This window comes from Cervus elaphus, chromosome 26, assembly GCF_910594005.1.
Source record: "Cervus elaphus chromosome 26, mCerEla1.1, whole genome shotgun sequence".
In the NCBI taxonomy this organism is placed as follows: Eukaryota; Metazoa; Chordata; class Mammalia; order Artiodactyla; family Cervidae; genus Cervus; species Cervus elaphus.
Window position 1 is genome coordinate 20,217,418 of NC_057840.1, and position 17,165 is coordinate 20,234,582.

At 42.8% G+C, this 17,165-nt stretch overlaps 1 protein-coding gene across 4 annotated transcripts in view; it reads left to right on the forward strand.

The window, feature by feature from the left end:
• The first annotated feature begins 7,638 nt into the window (after positions 1-7,638).
• Positions 7,639-17,165, forward strand: part of MYB (MYB proto-oncogene, transcription factor) — a 35,468-nt gene continuing 25,941 nt past the window's right edge. For 3 of the 4 annotated variants that reach the window (XM_043888488.1, XM_043888485.1, XM_043888487.1), the window contains exons 1-5: positions 7,639-7,884; positions 12,260-12,377; positions 14,081-14,152; positions 15,664-15,756; positions 15,999-16,219. In XM_043888488.1, coding sequence (XP_043744423.1) covers positions 7,862-7,884; positions 12,260-12,377; positions 14,081-14,152; positions 15,664-15,756; positions 15,999-16,219 — 527 coding nt within the window. In that variant the 5' untranslated portion in view covers positions 7,639-7,861. Of the gene's footprint in view, positions 7,885-9,460; positions 9,643-12,259; positions 12,378-14,080; positions 14,153-15,663; positions 15,757-15,998; positions 16,220-17,165 lie in introns of those variants that run through there. The other variant, XM_043888486.1, reaches the window with a different exon arrangement.

Below are 17,165 nucleotides of genomic sequence, written 5' to 3' on the forward strand. Positions count from 1 at the left end.
GTCCTGAATGTTCATTGGAAGGACTGATGCTGAAGCTGAAACTCCAGTACTTTGGCCACCTGGTGGGAAGAACTGACTCATTTGAAAAGACCTTAATGCTGGGAAAGATTGAAGGTGGGAGGAGAAGGGGATGACAGAAGATGAGATGGCTGGATGGCATCACCGACTCAATGGACATGAGTTTGAGTAAACTCCCGGAGTTGGCGATGGACAGGGAGGCCTGGCATGCTGCAGTCCATGGGCTCGCAAAGAGTTGGACACAACTGAGTGACTGAACTGAACGGAACTGATATTAAAGTAAATAAATTAAGATAAATATAGAATGGTAGAGTAAAAATGGAAGAAATAAAATTTAGAGACACAATATGTGAACAAATACAGCTTTGAAAGAGCTCCAGAACCAAGTTACCCAAAGGACAACAAACCGTACAAACACTAGAAATAAAGCACTACTACTAAGATTAGAATGATGGTATTAAAAAAAAAAAAAGAATGATCGTATCGATACAGTTTGTAAGGTTATCAGCCTTTACTTGAGCACAGAATTTAATCCATGTGATAGACTCCAATTTGAGAAGAATTACAGGAATGTAAAGAGGAGGGGTGGGAATTAAAAGTTGGAGGCTACCATACAGTGGTAGAAAGAACTCAGAATTTGGAATAAAGAATCTGGGTTTAATTAATCCCAGCTCTTCAATTTATTATCTGTGTGCCCTTGAACAAATCACTTCACATCTCTCAACCTCAGTTACCCCCCACCCGAAAATGGGGAAAATAATATTTAGGAGGGGAAAAACACAGGCAGAAAGATAAGAACTGCTATTCAATGTGATAATATATGGCAAAGCCTTTTGTAAACTCTAAAGCCCAAATACAAGGCATAAATATATATATATATATATATATATATTTTTTTTTTTTAAAGCAACACACACAGACTTAACAGCTCCAGCTAATTCCTCATCAGTTGTCAACATTTATGTGCATCCTTATACTCAAGATCCTGCTTCATTAATTGAGTATATAGAAAGGCAGACACCCCTCTCCTCTAGTTTATAATCAAAACTCAAGATGAGATAAGGCACATTATAAAAAATAAAGACAGAGAAAAGAGATAAGTAAATAAATAGCAGAGGGAAGACAATGCAGGCCATATGCTCAATAAAAGGCATGAACACAAGTCACAGGAGGGCAGGCTGACTGTGGATTAGGGAAGTCTAAGAGGACTTCAGAAGAAAGGCTGGGCTTCAGTGGGGCTTGAGGGATAGAGGCAGGCCCTTATGTAAGCAGAAAGGAGGAAGGAAAGCATTGCAGACGGGAGGCATGGTGTAAGCAAAGGCCCTGAGATTGCCAATGGTTTTATGAGGAGGAAGCAGAGTGAACATAACACCAGGAGATAAGGTTGGAAAGGTGGTGTGTTGTAAAGTATGACACTGCGCCCCGCTGGAGCTACATAGGTTGGGCTTAGCCAAGCCCGGTCTGATTGGTTGGTACACGAGCCATCGTCAATATTAAATACCATCACCCTCGGGGTAGGCTGTGTAGACACAGAGGCCAGAGCAAGCTCAAGGCAGAGAACGCCAAGTGAAGGAGTTCAGATCTTACCTTCTCAACATTAGGGAGCCAGTGACGGGATCATAACATATGACTAGTTAGAGTGAGGCTGATCCAGCGGTGAGGTGAGAATGGATGGGGGAGAGACATCATAGAAGGGAAAATTAGTCAGGGGCCAGTATGGTAGATCATGGTGAAGGCATGATGCTCTAGGAGAAGGTGGGGGCAATAGGACTGGAACAGAGGCTGAAAATGAGCAATAATCATCTAGCAAAAGGCCCTGTCCTTTCTGCAAGCTCACGGCCTCGCAGAGTGCAATAAAAACAAACAGTAGGAATTGTCAGGCGTGTAGAGGTAAAATGGGAGACCTAAGCATTTTGGGGAAAAACAATATTAAAGACTGGAAGCATCTTTCAAGCTCTCTCTTGCAATCTCTGCCTTTTGAAGGTTTAGAATTTGGGGCTCAGAGAAGTTGCTGTCTGCTGTATGTTTGATGAACCTGCCTTGCCCACCTTGTCATTTCATTACTCCAAGAAGCCCCTAAGCGTTATTGTTGTTGTTTTGATTACAATTTCTGTTAATAAAAGCTTGCTATTTTACATTTGTTACACATGTGGGGGAAGTATGGAAAAGAAGCAAGAACTGGCCAAGAATAGATGTGAGAAGAGATGGGAGAAAGATTACTTCTATAAACTGGTTTGGAGGACTTTTCCCTAAAATCTTTGAAAAGGTAGGACTGTCACTTGGGGAAAAGGTAGTGATTCCATAGAGCAGATTTTTCTAAAGCAGAAAGAGGTGAGGCCTTTGTCTTTTCAACATAGAGCAGGGTACAAAAACAACATAAGAGTCCTTAACCAGGATGTGTTTAGAATAGAATGGAATAGAATGAATAGAATAATTCATTGATCCAAAATGTTTGAAAGTCACTTCCTAATAAATATTTTTTTCTCAAAGTAAAGAAAAACCTTTCAAAATCAGTTGACAAAAAAACAGAATTCTATCATAAAAGAAGAAAAGACAAAAACATTGATTTATATATATATATATATATCTAGAAACTTTCTTTACTTCTCAACAGGTCTCTCCCCCTAGCTCCTACACTGAGTCTCAACCTCATCTTCCAACCTCTTAAATATTCTCTAAAGACTTTTCCTTCCTCTCTCTACAACCACCTATTAGTAAAGCCAGGCTATAGCACAATTATTGTCTTCATGCAGATAACTCTTAAATATGGCATTCATACAGTGTTGCCCTGGTAAACATTTAACAACCAGTTTTCCAAGGTAGGGGAAATCCCTTATTTGTATTTGCCACTTTTTGTGGGGCAAATACTCCAACCAGAGCCAATTTCAAGCTGCTTACATGACTTAGCTGAACACAAAACTGGAAAGAGATGTACATTCACATACATTACATAGTATTTCTGTGATGCAGATATAATAAAGATAAATGACCTCAAGAGCATACCTAGCAGTGAAATGAGGTAAAACAATTAGGAAATGATGAGTTTTGAATATGCATTACCTTTTAAAATCTATTTGATTGTAGGTTTATATAATTCGGGGCTTGATAATGTCTGTGTCTAACAGAAGGCTCCCAGTTTCCTCGCAGCACACCACTGTCCCAGCTCAACCTCTCTCCTTCAGGCACAGACACCACACACCTGCTCAACAGTCCTACCCGGATCTCTTCCATGAGAAGCCACAAACTTAACATACTGAAATCTAAACTCACTTTCCTCTTTGAATCTCCTTAGTGCACACTTCTCTTCCCCTCTTGACTTCCCTATTTCTATTAATGGTGCCTCCAATAGCCATCCAATCAGTTGCTAAGTCTCGAAGGTTCTGCCTCTCAATGTTCTTCAAATCCACCCACTCCTTTCCATTCCAAATAGGGTTACTGTCCTAATCCAGCCCAATTAACTGGCCTCTCCCCGTACTCCTCTCTCCAATCTATCTGTGATACTGTTAGGTTAGTCTTCCAAATGCACCGCTCCGATAATGTAGATCTTCCATTCAAAACACATACAGTTTGCTCTGGCCTTCAGAGCTTTCCTTGCTCCGGGAAATCTGGCCAGTTCCTTATTCCCTGTGCTTGGAATACATCTTGTGGTTCACAATCATGTGCTTTTGCTCACGATTCCTATACATTCCTCTGGAATATCCTTCTTTAATCACACACAAAAACCCCTCACACCTTTTATTCCATCCTCAGTTCAAATGACAATGAAAATATGCAGGTTGGTTGTCATGGGAATACATATATAAGCTTATGAGAATCTGGAGGCTGACAACAAATAGGAAATGAATGACAACAAACAGGAAATCATTTAACAATAAAGATGTTCTGGTGGCCATCCTATATGGAGGCTCTATGAAGCATATTACATTAAGCACTTGCCCCATTGTTCTTACTAGAAGGTTTGTTGTGAACCAACATGAGATTTATCTCAAACCTATGGATTTCAATTATACATGTTACAGCTGTCACTCATTAGCTGAAATGATCAAGAATTGTCTGTACTTTACCATTTGGTGTTTACTGTAATTATTTCCCTCTTAATGCTCTGAACCAAATTGGGTTGAGGGGGTGGGAGAAGGTGGGTGGTTAGAGACACTGGGCCCCTGGGGCCTGGTCTGTCACCACCCTTGATAATCCTCATTCATCTTTGGGACACTGTTCACAAGTACTAAAGATCTACCATGGGCCCAGAGTTTCTTAGCAGTCAGAGCAAAAATGCTAGAATATACATCTTCTGTCAGCCCTTCTCCAATGTTTACAGTAAAATAAAATGCTTTAAGGATTGGCTTTCTGGAGGTAGAGAATCATAATGATGATCAGTAAGCAATCAAGAGATTCCTTTTCTTTCAAGTTGCAAATATGAGGCTGAAGTTTAATAGCAAAGGAAGAAAGAATAGGATGCCGCAGCCCAGCAGTCACGGGCACCAACGTTCCCATGGACCTAAGTCATCTTAGGTTTTCGAGAGTATTCTGATTTCTTAGCCCAGGAGAGGTGAAAGAGAATGAGATAGAGGAAGGCTGTGAGAAGCAATGGGCTGGGGACTGGGGTCGCGGGGTGCCGGGGGGAAAGTGTTTCGAAACAGCCTGCCTTCACTCTAATATTGAAATTGTCAATGACTGATCCAGAGACAGCTTCCATGAAAACAAAAAACAAACAAACAAAAAAACCCTTTGGATGCTTGTTTAAAACGAAGCTTCCTGGGCCCTGTCTCAAGCTTACTGAATCATCTGGTCTCTAAGTGGCTTGGCCTGGGACAATCGTTTTTCACGGGTACACACAGTGATTCGGATTCTAAAGGCTGAGGATCACTGGATTAGTAATTGCCAACTATGGTCTGTAGACTGGATATGGCCTTCAAGCTAAAGATGGTTTTTACATTTTTTAAAGAGTTGTTAAAAAGAAAAAAAGGAAACTGGAAGAATAAGCAACACAACCAACAAAGTCTGAAACATTTATTATCTGGCCCTTTACAGAAAAGTTTGTTGACCCCTGTCTTCTTATTGTTTAGTTACCCAGTTCTGTCTGACTCTGCAACCCCATGGACTGTAGCCCACATTCCTCTGTCCATAGGATTCTCCAGGCAAGAATACTGGAGGGGGTGGCCGTGCCCCCCTCCAGGGGATCTTCCCTACTCAGGGATTGAACCCGCTCCTGCTACATGGGCAGGCAAATTCTTAAGCCGCCAAGGAAGCTCAACCCTTGTTTAGTACATTGCAAAAAAAGTCTGCATCTGAAATTTTAGCTCTAATCCAGGCCTGCCACACTAAAACCACTGATGCAGTACAACTTAAGGAAAAAAAAAAAAAGACTTTGATACTAATGAAATATATAATGCTCTCATCTAAAAACGCATTTGTAATAATTATAAGTGAAGGAAGGAAATGTACAAATATAATTATAGTAAAAATTCTGCAATGTCTTTGAAAATATATTTTCATCCATACAAGAACTTATAACTCCATTTGAGTCCATCCTTTTATATACTTATCAGGTGGCAATATATCCCAAATTAGCCTAGTAAAATCATTGTGTGTATACTTTTTGTCAGACTATACTTGTCCCCATACATATTTTTGTCACACATATGAGGGAAAAAATGTAAACTTCAAAATGTCTGGGAAATGAAAATGTTATAAACTCTCAAAACAACATTTAGGAAAATGATGCACAAAGGGAATAAAGGAAATAAAATTGAATTTGGTGTTTTCATACTTAAGTGGAGTTAAAGAATCATAGAGCACTTCCATCTCCTAAGAATCTTGGAAAAGAGACTATGAGCTGACTTCCAGAAGGGTTCAGACACTCTTACTGTGCCAAAGAGCATTTGGGAATCATGTCAGTTAAATTCATAAAGTAATCCCAAAGACAGATGCAATTACTTTAAGGGTGGTTTCTAGATGTTTGATCTAGATTTTTTTTAATTGTTTATTTTTGATATGGAGAAAGAAATTTTATTATAGAATCTAGAAATGAATATTGTCTTCAAAAATATATTAACTTGTCTTTCAAGATTGTGACCTGAAGTATCTCACAATAATGTTGTTTCAGTGGTTGTTTTTTTCCCCATGGAGAAAGGAATGCTAAAATCTAACTAGAAACTAATACTTTTTGATAAGGTTTTAAACTATATTACAATGTTAAGAAACAATGTGTAAAACACCAGATAAAGTCTTGAAACCAAGCATGCTCACCATTTAATAAAATTATGACTCATATCAGTAAGAAAATGCTTTTTTAGTGAAAAAAAAATGCTTTCTGAGCTAAGTTTGAACTGCCAGGGCACATGGGACACCCACAAAACCCAGTCAGCAGAAGTCTCAAACTCCTATAAGATTAAAAGAAAAATAAATTAGTGTGTACAGAGAATGAGAAAAAAAAAAAAAGTCCCCAATGGTACAAGTGTATAAACGGAAGTAAAACTAAAACTCCCCTAAAATCCCCCAATCATCGATCCTTATAAATTCAGCATTTATCTTCTCCCTTTAATTGTTTGGGAGCCTCTAGTTAAGTGAACACTAGTCTTCTCGTGATTTTTATCTGGTAAAACAAGAGTCCTAAAGTACCCTAAATGTGGGTGCCCATCTCCGTATCACAAACTGTTGAACTTTTAAAACCATGCAAGCACACGTGGGGCTTCCTGACTTCTGCTGGGGGCTGCTGGGCGGTTGGGAACCCTGTGGATTTTGCAGGTGTGTAGTCCAGGGCGCGCGCGGCATTCTGCATGGACAGAGGTGTGTGGTGGGCACCGCCTGGGCTGGGCAGGGTGGGTGGGGCCGGGCGTGTGCCCGGGTGAGACTGAGGGCATGTCACAAAGCGAAGGTGGCGAGTCGGCTCCAGGATCTGGGTGGAGAGTGAGAACTCCGCTGGGGTGCCCCATGTGTGCGCGGTGATAGCTCCAACCCCACTCGAACTTAAGTGTCTCTTGTTATCAAGTTAAATTAGAGATGTTATTTAAAAACAGAGCAGAACAACAACAACAAACTCAAAACAGCTAGCCAAACATCCTATGCAAACGTATGCTCCCATCCCCTACTACCGACCCCCCAACCCAACACTCCGCCGTCTCCAGGGAGCTGAGTTTACACTCTGTCTAAATCCGATCTCGAATGCGGGAGGTCCCGTCCCCCCCGACCCCGTTCCTTGCCGCCCCCGCGACAGTGAGGCAGAGGCTGGCGAGCTCAGTTCTGGGGCCCTGGAGCAAGCCGAGTGGGACGACGATAGTGCGGCCGCCGAGAAGGGGAGGCGGCATCAGTGGGACGCGGCGCGAGCCCGCGCAGCCGGTACCAGGGAGCGGGGTCTGCTCGGGAAAAGGCCCGCCGCGGCCCCCGCTCGCCCCTCCCTGGCCCCGGGCTCTCCGCCCGCGCGCCGCCCGGGCCTCGCAGCGCGCCAGGAGCCGCGCCGCGGCGCGAGAGCCGGAGGGGAGCCGCGGCCCCGCGGGCCAGGCAGCCGGGAGGGCGGCAGCCAAGGCGACCGCGGAGGCGGCAGACAGGGCGCGTGCGCACTGCAGGGGCGCCAGATTTGGCGGGAGGGGGAGTGTCCAAAGCTCTTTGTTTGATGGCATCTCTGTTTACAGAGTTTACACTTTAATATCAACCTGTTTCCTCCTCCTCCTTCTCCTCCTCCTCCGCGACCTCCTCCTCCTCCTCCTCCTCTTTCTCCTGAGAAACTTCGCCCCGGCGGTGCGGAGCGCCACTGCGCAGCCGGGGAGGGACGCAGGCGGGCAGCGGGAAGCGCAGCCCCGTGCGGTTCCCGCGGCTCCCAGCGGAGCCCCGCGCCCGCCGCGCCATGGCCCGGAGACCCCGGCACAGGTAACGGGGATCCCCGATGGGCGGCCGTGGGCGGGGGCGCGCTGGGCTCCAGGAGCTTCGGGAGCAGGTGGGAATTCGTTCCTGGATCTTCTGCGGGGCTGTCAGATACTGCGAGGACCCGGAGTCCCTGCCTCGGCAGCAGAAGCCACTCAAGGGACGGATGAATGGAAGAGTCGGTGCTGGAAATCCATTAGGACGTTGGGAAGCACGCCCTGCGGCTCATTTTGCAAGTTGCACGGGGTACCTTCTCTCTAGGGGGGAAAATAGCAGCACGCCCCAGCCAGGGGCAGAGCAGTGCCCACCAGCCCCGGGGAGCCCACTACGTTCCTGGCTTGATGCAGCGGGTGTCGGCGAGCGAGTCGCAGCGTAATTGCTAGATGCATTGCGATATGTTTGGACATGGAAGTGCAGAGCGTATGGCTGATATAGGGGAAATGCCGGATTGTTTAGTAGCTGCAGGTAGTTCATTTAATTTCATTCATTCTTCATGGAGGCGAAGAAGAGTGTCAGCTGACAGGCGGCTAGAAAGACGCTTGTAGGGGGAGGAAAGGGTCTCTACCTTTGCAGATTGTTTTAAGTCCTGGTTTTGAAGGTTCGAATCCATATTCTCTGGGAGGCTCTTATTTCTAACGCAAACATTGTACATCCACCCCCACGCGCCCGCGCCGCACATGTCAAGTGCACTTGGGAAGGCTCGCCGGGTGTCGGGAGTGAAGTGCTGTTACATTTTGGCGGATCGGAGGGAAACAGGGAGAGGAGCGGGGAGAGAATGGTCCGAACTGTCACTTGCTGGACCTCCTGCTTCGACCAGTCTGTGGACTTTCCGGACTGGACGCGGCGGCGCTCCCTGCGAGTGGCCGGGTGCGGGGGCTCGTTCGGCCGCAGCCAGGGTTGCAGCTCAACCGACAGGGACGGAGGCGGGCAGCACCCAAGGCCGCTGCCGCGCAACAGGGACGCAGTCCCCGCGGGCGCTTCCCGTGTGCAGGAGGCCCCGGCGCGGCGCGCGCACGTGGACGCAGCCAAGGTCGCCGCTCCTCCCGGCGCCCCGCTCGCGCAGCCTTCGGTCGCCCCGGGCGGAGAAGGGGTCGCGGGGACAGACCCTGGCCGAGATGTTCTGGGGGAAAAAGTCCCTGGAGGCAAAGCGTGGGTTTGTTTTCCTCGGGTTGTTTGATTTTCTTTTACTTATTCGTTTTTGCACCGGAGGTCGCCTATCCTCTCGCAGAGCTAGGAAGTTGCAAAGAGCGTGGGTGTGGGCCCTGCAGCAGCACCCTCGGCCGGGCCTGGCCGGGCCCGGGAGCGGCGCCCAGGCAAGGCCGGGCGCTGGAGAAAAAAAGGGAGACGACTTGGGGGTGCCGCTGGTTCCCTCTGCCTCTCCCAGGTCCGGGCGCGCGGGGCGAGGGTGTTGCCTCTTGAGTGGTTTCACCTTCGCCTTTGGGACTTAACTGTAGAGCAGCCGGGGTCATCTTTTTTTTTTTTTTTTTTCGGGAGCAGAAACTAGGAGGGAGCGGAGGAGGAGAAGGAGGGACCTAGGAAACGATGCTGGGAGGAGGCGCGGGGCAAGCTCCGCGCGCCGAGATCTTGACCTTCCCCGCGGGGCGGGGCCGCGCAGGTTCCCGGCGGCTCCTAGGTAGCGGCGAGGGGAGGTGGCCGGGATGGGCGGGAGCCTTCAACCTGCCTCAGGGGGAAGAGAAACCGGGCTGTGGGCTCGAAGCCGTTTCTTGCGAGGCGAGCATCGACTCGGCAGGGATTATTAACCAGGTCAGCGAAATGAGTCTGAACCCTTTTTCTAGAATCACAGTAGCGGCCACAAGACACTTCCTCCCGCTCCCCTCCCTTTTTCCCAACCCCCAACACTTCTTTTCTTTTTCGTTTCTTTGCACGGTTTGTTTCCTTGACAGAATGTAACATTCATAGTCGTACTCTTGTAACCACACCAGGTCTAGCAGGTGGGGAGCCGGGTGCATCAAGCTTGAAATCAGCCTTTGAAAGTCTTCTGACTGTTGGGTCTGAGATCTTGTCAGAGCAGATAAAGGAAAAGTTATTTCAGGTCCTTAGTAGAAATTAATCATCCTACTTAGACGACCGGGACCATTCAGAGCGAGGAAATCGCATGCAAAGCTCCAAGGCAAGACCCGTGCCTCGCGTGCTAATGGACCCTGGAGCTGATAGTGTGACCAGCCCTGGGCTAGTAGCTCTGCTCCCCTCTTCAGGGGCCTCTTCAGGACCTGCGGAAGTCACACACCAAGTTTTCCCCAAGCCTTTGCTTGTACACATCTCTGATTTTGCACGTTTCTGCTTAATTTTTAGACTCAACGGAAGATCTGGAATGATCCTTTATTAGCACTGGAAAGTACCTTAGAAGTAGAATCCAAGCCCGTCTGTATAGGCGAGGAACTGAGGTCGTGAGAGAGGGGAAGTGATTTGTCCAAGTCACGCAGCTAGGTTGGGGCAGAGCTAGGACTGGCACCTTTCGCTCCAGAAGCCTAGTCCTATTTAGCGTCTGTGCTCGCTCACCTGATGTAGGCTGCCCCCTATGGGCGGCCGAATTTGTTGCTTATTCCTGAGTGTTCAGCTGTTGCCAAGACAGTGGTGTCGGATTACTGGTTTGGAACTGTAGTCCTCAGTTCTGAAAACGTGATCTCCAGATCCAGCGAGACCCCCAAAGTTAAATTCAGCTGAATCTATTACTCCACTTGCAGATGACTCAGGCTTTCTTGGTATCCCGGATATTTCACAAGGGTGCCACTTCATCTGGGGGGGCTTTCCAAGGAGTTCTCTATGAATCTTTCAGAAGTCCTGGGATTATAATAACGTTTTTTTTTTCAACTTAAGATGCTTGTGTTTTTCATTAAAGGAAAGCTACTGTAATTATTAATCAGAAGTTGTTTAGAGCCCTTTGTTGACAGTGTGAAACGGGATCAGGCTCTTCTTTAAAAGGATAGCCCCTAAATAAAAGATGGTTATAGATTATAAATATAGTTAAGTCGTCTTTTTTTGTGTGTGATGGCATTTTAAGTTTGGATAACATCCTGCTTGACACCATGAATCCTGGACCTTAGCGTTGTTTCCCAGAATAATAATTTTAAATTATAAGAACCTCAAATTCAGAATTTGGGGGAATTAATTTTGCTTGTTTGTAAGGGATGGGTAATATATACTTGTAAATTACTTCTGAAAGACCAGATATGAATATACATTTTATTTTTTAGAATAATGATTTGTATTACAATACTGCTTTATATAATTACTTTTATTCTTAATTTGATGGAATTATCAATATTGCAATGATAAATTTCTAGTAACTCTTTAAAGATAGTATAATTTTTCCTTCTAAATTAAGTTTTTTAAGTAAAATAATAACTAAAAGTAAACTGGCTTAAAATGACATATCTATTATAGGGATACATTCATCATTATATGCTTAATAAATATTAAGTATAGAGTTACTTCAAAGGACATCAAAATTTATAGTTTTGGTCAAGTAGGTAAAAGAAAAAGTTCTTTTGAAAACAGTAATGAGTTCCTTTTAAACTCATCTGGGGAAATCCCTCAGTTTTGAATTAGGTACATTTTAAGATCTTTCAAATACCATTCAGTCTGAGGTAGAAAAAACATGAGTAAGTAAGATTCTGACTATCATGTGGCCTAAATTATTCACTTGGTTACTCTGGAAACTGAGGATTGTAAACATGGCCACAAGTTGGATCAACCTGGCCTGGAGTTTTTAACTGTTTGATATTAATGTTATTTACAATGCAGTTTGATCACTTGATCACTTATCCTTTCTCAGGCTTTTAAATCTTTTCCTCTTAGATTCTCTTAATCTTCTAATCTTTAAGAGATGACTATAATTGTATTGTCGGGTGTATATTACTTCTTGAATTTTTTCCTCCTAATAAAATACCAGTCCCATTAAGATAACACAATTGAGTTGTTTATTGTATTTGGGAAATATCATTTAAACGATGTGACGTATGCCAAGGATTTTGAGTGTACTTATATAAAGGATGTGGGCGCTCGTTCTTTTCATTGTCTTTAACATTAAGTTTTAAACCTAAACCTTCATTGGTTGGAAGGTTGCCAATTGTGTAATTTGTCACTGGTCTAACATTAACAGCAGGTTTAAACATGCAGCGCAATAGAAAGGGCCAGGTCCTTTGCCGTATCTGTGGATACCAATAACAGCAAAACTCTTTTACAATCCCAGAGCAACAAAGTGCCAAAAACACTCTTGTGCAACTTTTCAAAGTTTTATCTTTGTAACCTTTGAAATGATTGTTGAGGAGCTTTGGTGTGAGTTTTGGTGTAAGTCTTGCTTGGTGTAGATTGGATCCTCTTGTTTCAGTACACATCTTCCCATTTTTTATTTCTGCAGCATCTACAGTAGTGACGAGGATGATGAAGACATTGAGATGTGTGACCATGATTATGATGGACTGCTTCCCAAGTCTGGAAAGCGTCACTTGGGGAAAACTAGGTGGACCAGGGAAGAGGTAACTAATTATGTAATCAAAACATGGGGAAAAAACATGGAGTGCATCCACTTGTGAAAAACAAAATTTCAGCTAAACGACAGGTGTTCAAACGTATTAGCAGGCTCTCTGATTTCTTACCCTAGCCTGCATGTGCAGTGTGCTTACCCCTCACCACTCCCCTATGTGGACACCGTACCATCCTTTTTCAAACTTTTTGCAGTTGTTTGAATGTTCTTGTCTTCTCACTTTATCTGTTTTTCCTATTCTGTTCTTGTCATTTTACTCCACAACTACTTCTTCATCACTTATGAGACATGGCTTCTTCTGTGAAGCAGTCCCTGGTTTCCCTAGACACGTTGGATGCATCCTCCAACCACTGGGTACATGTTTATATTTATTATTGCTGTAACATATATGCCTCTCCCTGTAGACTGTGAGTCTGCTCAGGGCAGGGCTAAATGTCTATTCATTTTTGTGTTCCTGAACCCAGAATTGATTTCCACAAGGTGGAATATTAATAAATGTTCCCTGAACCAATGAATGAATTGCTATTTCCAAAAACAAAACCAAAGAATAAAGCAACACCCATAGAACTTGTTGCAACAGGTTCATTTAACATTCTTGGCATATAATGTTACACAGAGAAATATACCTGGGTGTCTGTTCTGAAAGTGTTAGTCGCTCAGTCTGTTCTGAGAGCATTCAGAAATGGATGGAGATGTGTCTTCTTCTCACCTCTCTTTTTCTGTGAGCTCATCAAAAGCTTGATCTTTGTAGGAATGGGAAAATGCCTAGGGGGCAAAATTATTAATATAAGAGAAAAGTTGCTTTTTTCTTTAAAGTTCTCAAATTTTGCAACTGATTGTAGAGGATTTCATGTTAGAATAAATGATATTGACTCTTCTTCAGTTCCATTCTGCCCTCCTTTACTTAAACCAGATCTCTCATCGACAGGCAGGCAGGATTTCCAATGAAGTCCATAGGAAATGTACATTTTGCCTGTGGAACTAGTGCACATGGATTATTCTTAGAGATTCAGGAGTTCTGACGGTAACCCTGGTTTCTTGACTCCAATGCCTGTGTTATACCAGGAGAGTCACATCATGTGTGAAAGTTACCTGGGCAGCAACATGGGTATTCTCTTTTGCTTGAATATGTTTAGAAAAACACTTGTGAACAGAAAGATTTCACCCTGATGTCTAGTGTCTCCTGTGTTCTGAGAAGTTTGGTCTCATTTCAATTGTGAATATATTGATACAAAAACTAAATGATTTTCTTACATCATACCTTCAAGTTTAATTAAGAAAAGTGATCCTCCACTTTTTTAAATGAAGATATTGAACTTAGTAAACATTAGACTAGAACTTGAACTATTTCTTATTGAGATCCTATCTAATGCCATAGTTCAATGTCTATTAAATCAAACAGTGGAGTTCATATTTTTCCCATGAAGTAGGACTTTTCAAAGTTATCAGGTATTAAACATTAAATGTATTAGACATTATACGAAATGTTTTGCCTAAGTAACTCATATAATTCTCAAATAATCCTGTTGGCAGACACTATCATTCCCATTGTACAGATGACAATATTAAGGCCCTGAAAAGCTAAATGATGTACCCAAGCTTATATAACTCAACAGTAGTTGAGTCAAGATTCAAACTCTGATCTGAGTTTACAGTAAATGACTAATATCCTAGGATTACCTTTAAATATCTTAGGATGAAAAACTAAAGAAGCTGGTGGAACAGAATGGAACAGATGACTGGAAAGTTATCGCTAATTATCTCCCGGTAAGTTAGTAATTTTTTCTTTCTGTAAAAGGAAATCTTTTCCCAAAGATTTAAATAAGATATCCTAGGAGATGATATTAAAACATTACACATGTGTTTATATGTAAGAAGTAAGCGAGAAATGCCTTATCCATAACTTATATTTCTATTGTAATGCATATAATTAAATTTCTAAAGATATTATTAATGGATTTTTTATAGTAGATCTTAAATGCTTCCTTTTTATTTTATCTTTTCATTTTTAGGATAATAAATTAGCAATTTGATAATTTATTGTATGGTAGATGACTAAACTCATGATATTTCCCCCAAGTCTGCTTTTCTTCAATTTCGTATCTTTTCAATAGCCATAATTTTGGTATCCTGGTTTAAAATTTTGGAGCTGTTTTAGACTTACCCGGCCTGCCATCCCCTACACAAAGCTGGGATTAAGGGATCTGGGATGCCTTTGTTCATTCTGCTCACTGTTTTACTTGTTCAGCCCCTTTCCCTCTTCTCTGGACAACTGCATTGCCTTCATAACTGGTTTTCCAGCTTGTAGCTTTTCACTTTCTCACATATCCCAGACACCATTGGTAAATGGAGCTTCATAAAATGCAGCTTTACCTTACTTTTCAAAACTAGCAACAGTGACTTCAAGTCTCACACATTAAGTAAACTGCCTAGACCTGGCACATGGAGGCTCTTCCATATGCCTCAACTTAATAGCCACAGTTCTGTTTCCTACTTCCTCTCTGTAAGCAGGTTTGGTTGAATTCATTTCTGCTTCCCTCCTGAGAACTTGTGTCCCTGGTGATGCCACCTCTCAAAATGTTCCATCCATCCTTCAAAGTCTATGCCAAGAGCTTTTCCAGACCTATTTCTAAGGAAACATAATTTCTCCTTCTCAGGAGACACTCCTTTTTTCCACCCCAATATAATTTTGCTGTGGTCTCTTCTTGCCTATGAATCAAATTTCACCTTCTTAGTTAACTACATGTTTGTCTTTTACTACTTACATGATTATAAGCTCTTATAAAATAGGGCTCATTTTTTTTTTTTCATCTTTGTTTTTTCTGCAATATTAACACTTTGGTCCTAAATTGAAGCACATCTCTTAGCCTGAATGAGAATCAAACTTATGCCATTTAGAGTGGTCCAACGTCAACATAAAGGTCCAACATCAATATAAAATCTCTAAGAAGTCTTAATCCATGTGGGTACTTCCAAAGCAACACAGTGAGGTTAAGGTTAAGTTAAATGGACAGCCAAGTATGCTGTATGGTGATCCTTTAGATCACATAGCAGGACTGTTTCCCTCAGGAGGGAGAACTTCCAATTTTAGATACAACTTTGATGTATTCTTTTGTATGTTCTTTAGCTATAAGTAATGGGCTTTCCAAACAGGCCCTAAGATGTTCTTGAATGTTTTCGTGGTGTATTGCCCACGTGGGGTTTATATGACAACAGTATTCATGTGCTTATCACATCATGTCTGATGTGTCAGTGCATGCTTCATCTTATTTGCCTAGAATCGAACAGATGTGCAGTGCCAGCACCGATGGCAGAAAGTACTAAACCCTGAGCTCATCAAGGGTCCTTGGACCAAAGAGGAAGATCAGAGAGTAAGTTCTTTACTCGTTGGTATGTGAATCACAATTACGAGTAGCCCCCAACATTGTTGAATGTTTCCCAGCTTGAAGAAACAGGTAAAGTGTGCAAACAGGAAGTTGAGGTCTCCATTCCCATATTTCCCGTGAATGAAAGAAGATTTTTTAGAAATTTTCTAAAGATAACATGAAGAATGATTACACTGACTCATTACATAACATTAAAACATAGGTTATTTTTGTGTGTTTATCTGAAGGTGATAGAGCTTGTACAGAAATACGGTCCGAAACGTTGGTCTGTTATTGCCAAGCACTTAAAGGGGAGAATTGGAAAACAATGTAGGGAGAGGTGGCATAACCACTTGAATCCAGAAGTTAAGAAAACCTCCTGGACAGAAGAGGAAGACAGAATTATTTACCAGGCACACAAGAGACTGGGGAACAGATGGGCAGAAATCGCAAAGCTACTGCCTGGACGGTAATAACATGTCAAAAAATACATTGATTGGGAAGAATGAGGGAACGGGTGTGGAACATTCTGTTTTAAAATGTATGGTGAGTGAATTACGTTTTATTGATGGTGTATGTTTCACTAGATAGACCAGATCCATAGCTTTTAAAACTGGAAGAGACTTTAGAGGTTATCTGGTTCAGGACTTCCAGAATCCACCCAACCGTGAGCTTGAGCCAAGTTTCCTCAGCCTCAATTGACCCATTTGCAAAAGGGGTTATAACCTACTTCTCGGGGCCAATGTTAGTACCAAATGAAATATATCAGGGCACTTTGTAAACTTCAAAACTCTAAACACGTAGAAGGAAACCAAGGGTTAACAGTTTGGTCTGAGTTCATACAGCTGGTTGTGACCAGAAGGAGTTCAGGTACCATTTTCCTGATACCATGTTCATTTCATTATACCACTTGGCTTAAATTTTTTTCTTTTGAATAAAGAAAGGCTGTATCTCTAGAATTATCATACTGCTTCCAGGTTTTTAAATCATGTTGTTATGCTTTCTTTTTCATGAACAAGGCATGAAAATGACCTCATTTTGAGGGATATCTTCGGAAGCTCATTTTTGTCCCACTTTCCCCATTTAAACAGTTTATAACAGATGTTTAGTTGGGGAGATACTATTTATTATAAATCTTCTTAAAAATATCATAAGATATGAAATATTTTAAATACTTTTATTCTTCAGCTTTGTGACCCAAAGTGGAGAAAGGGTCGTTCAAAGAAGGCCTTGCCTCAGACGGCCTTTTCAGTATTCTCCTGTGATGTTCTGAAGCATTTCCTCTCTCCTGGTCCAGTATAAGCTCAGAGAATTCAAGAGGTTGATAAAGGGAGGCCTTTTATCCCATATGGTTTCAGAGGATATGTTGTTGATTCTTTTAAAGTTTTAAGGGGCGATTGAACTTCCTCTTTCTT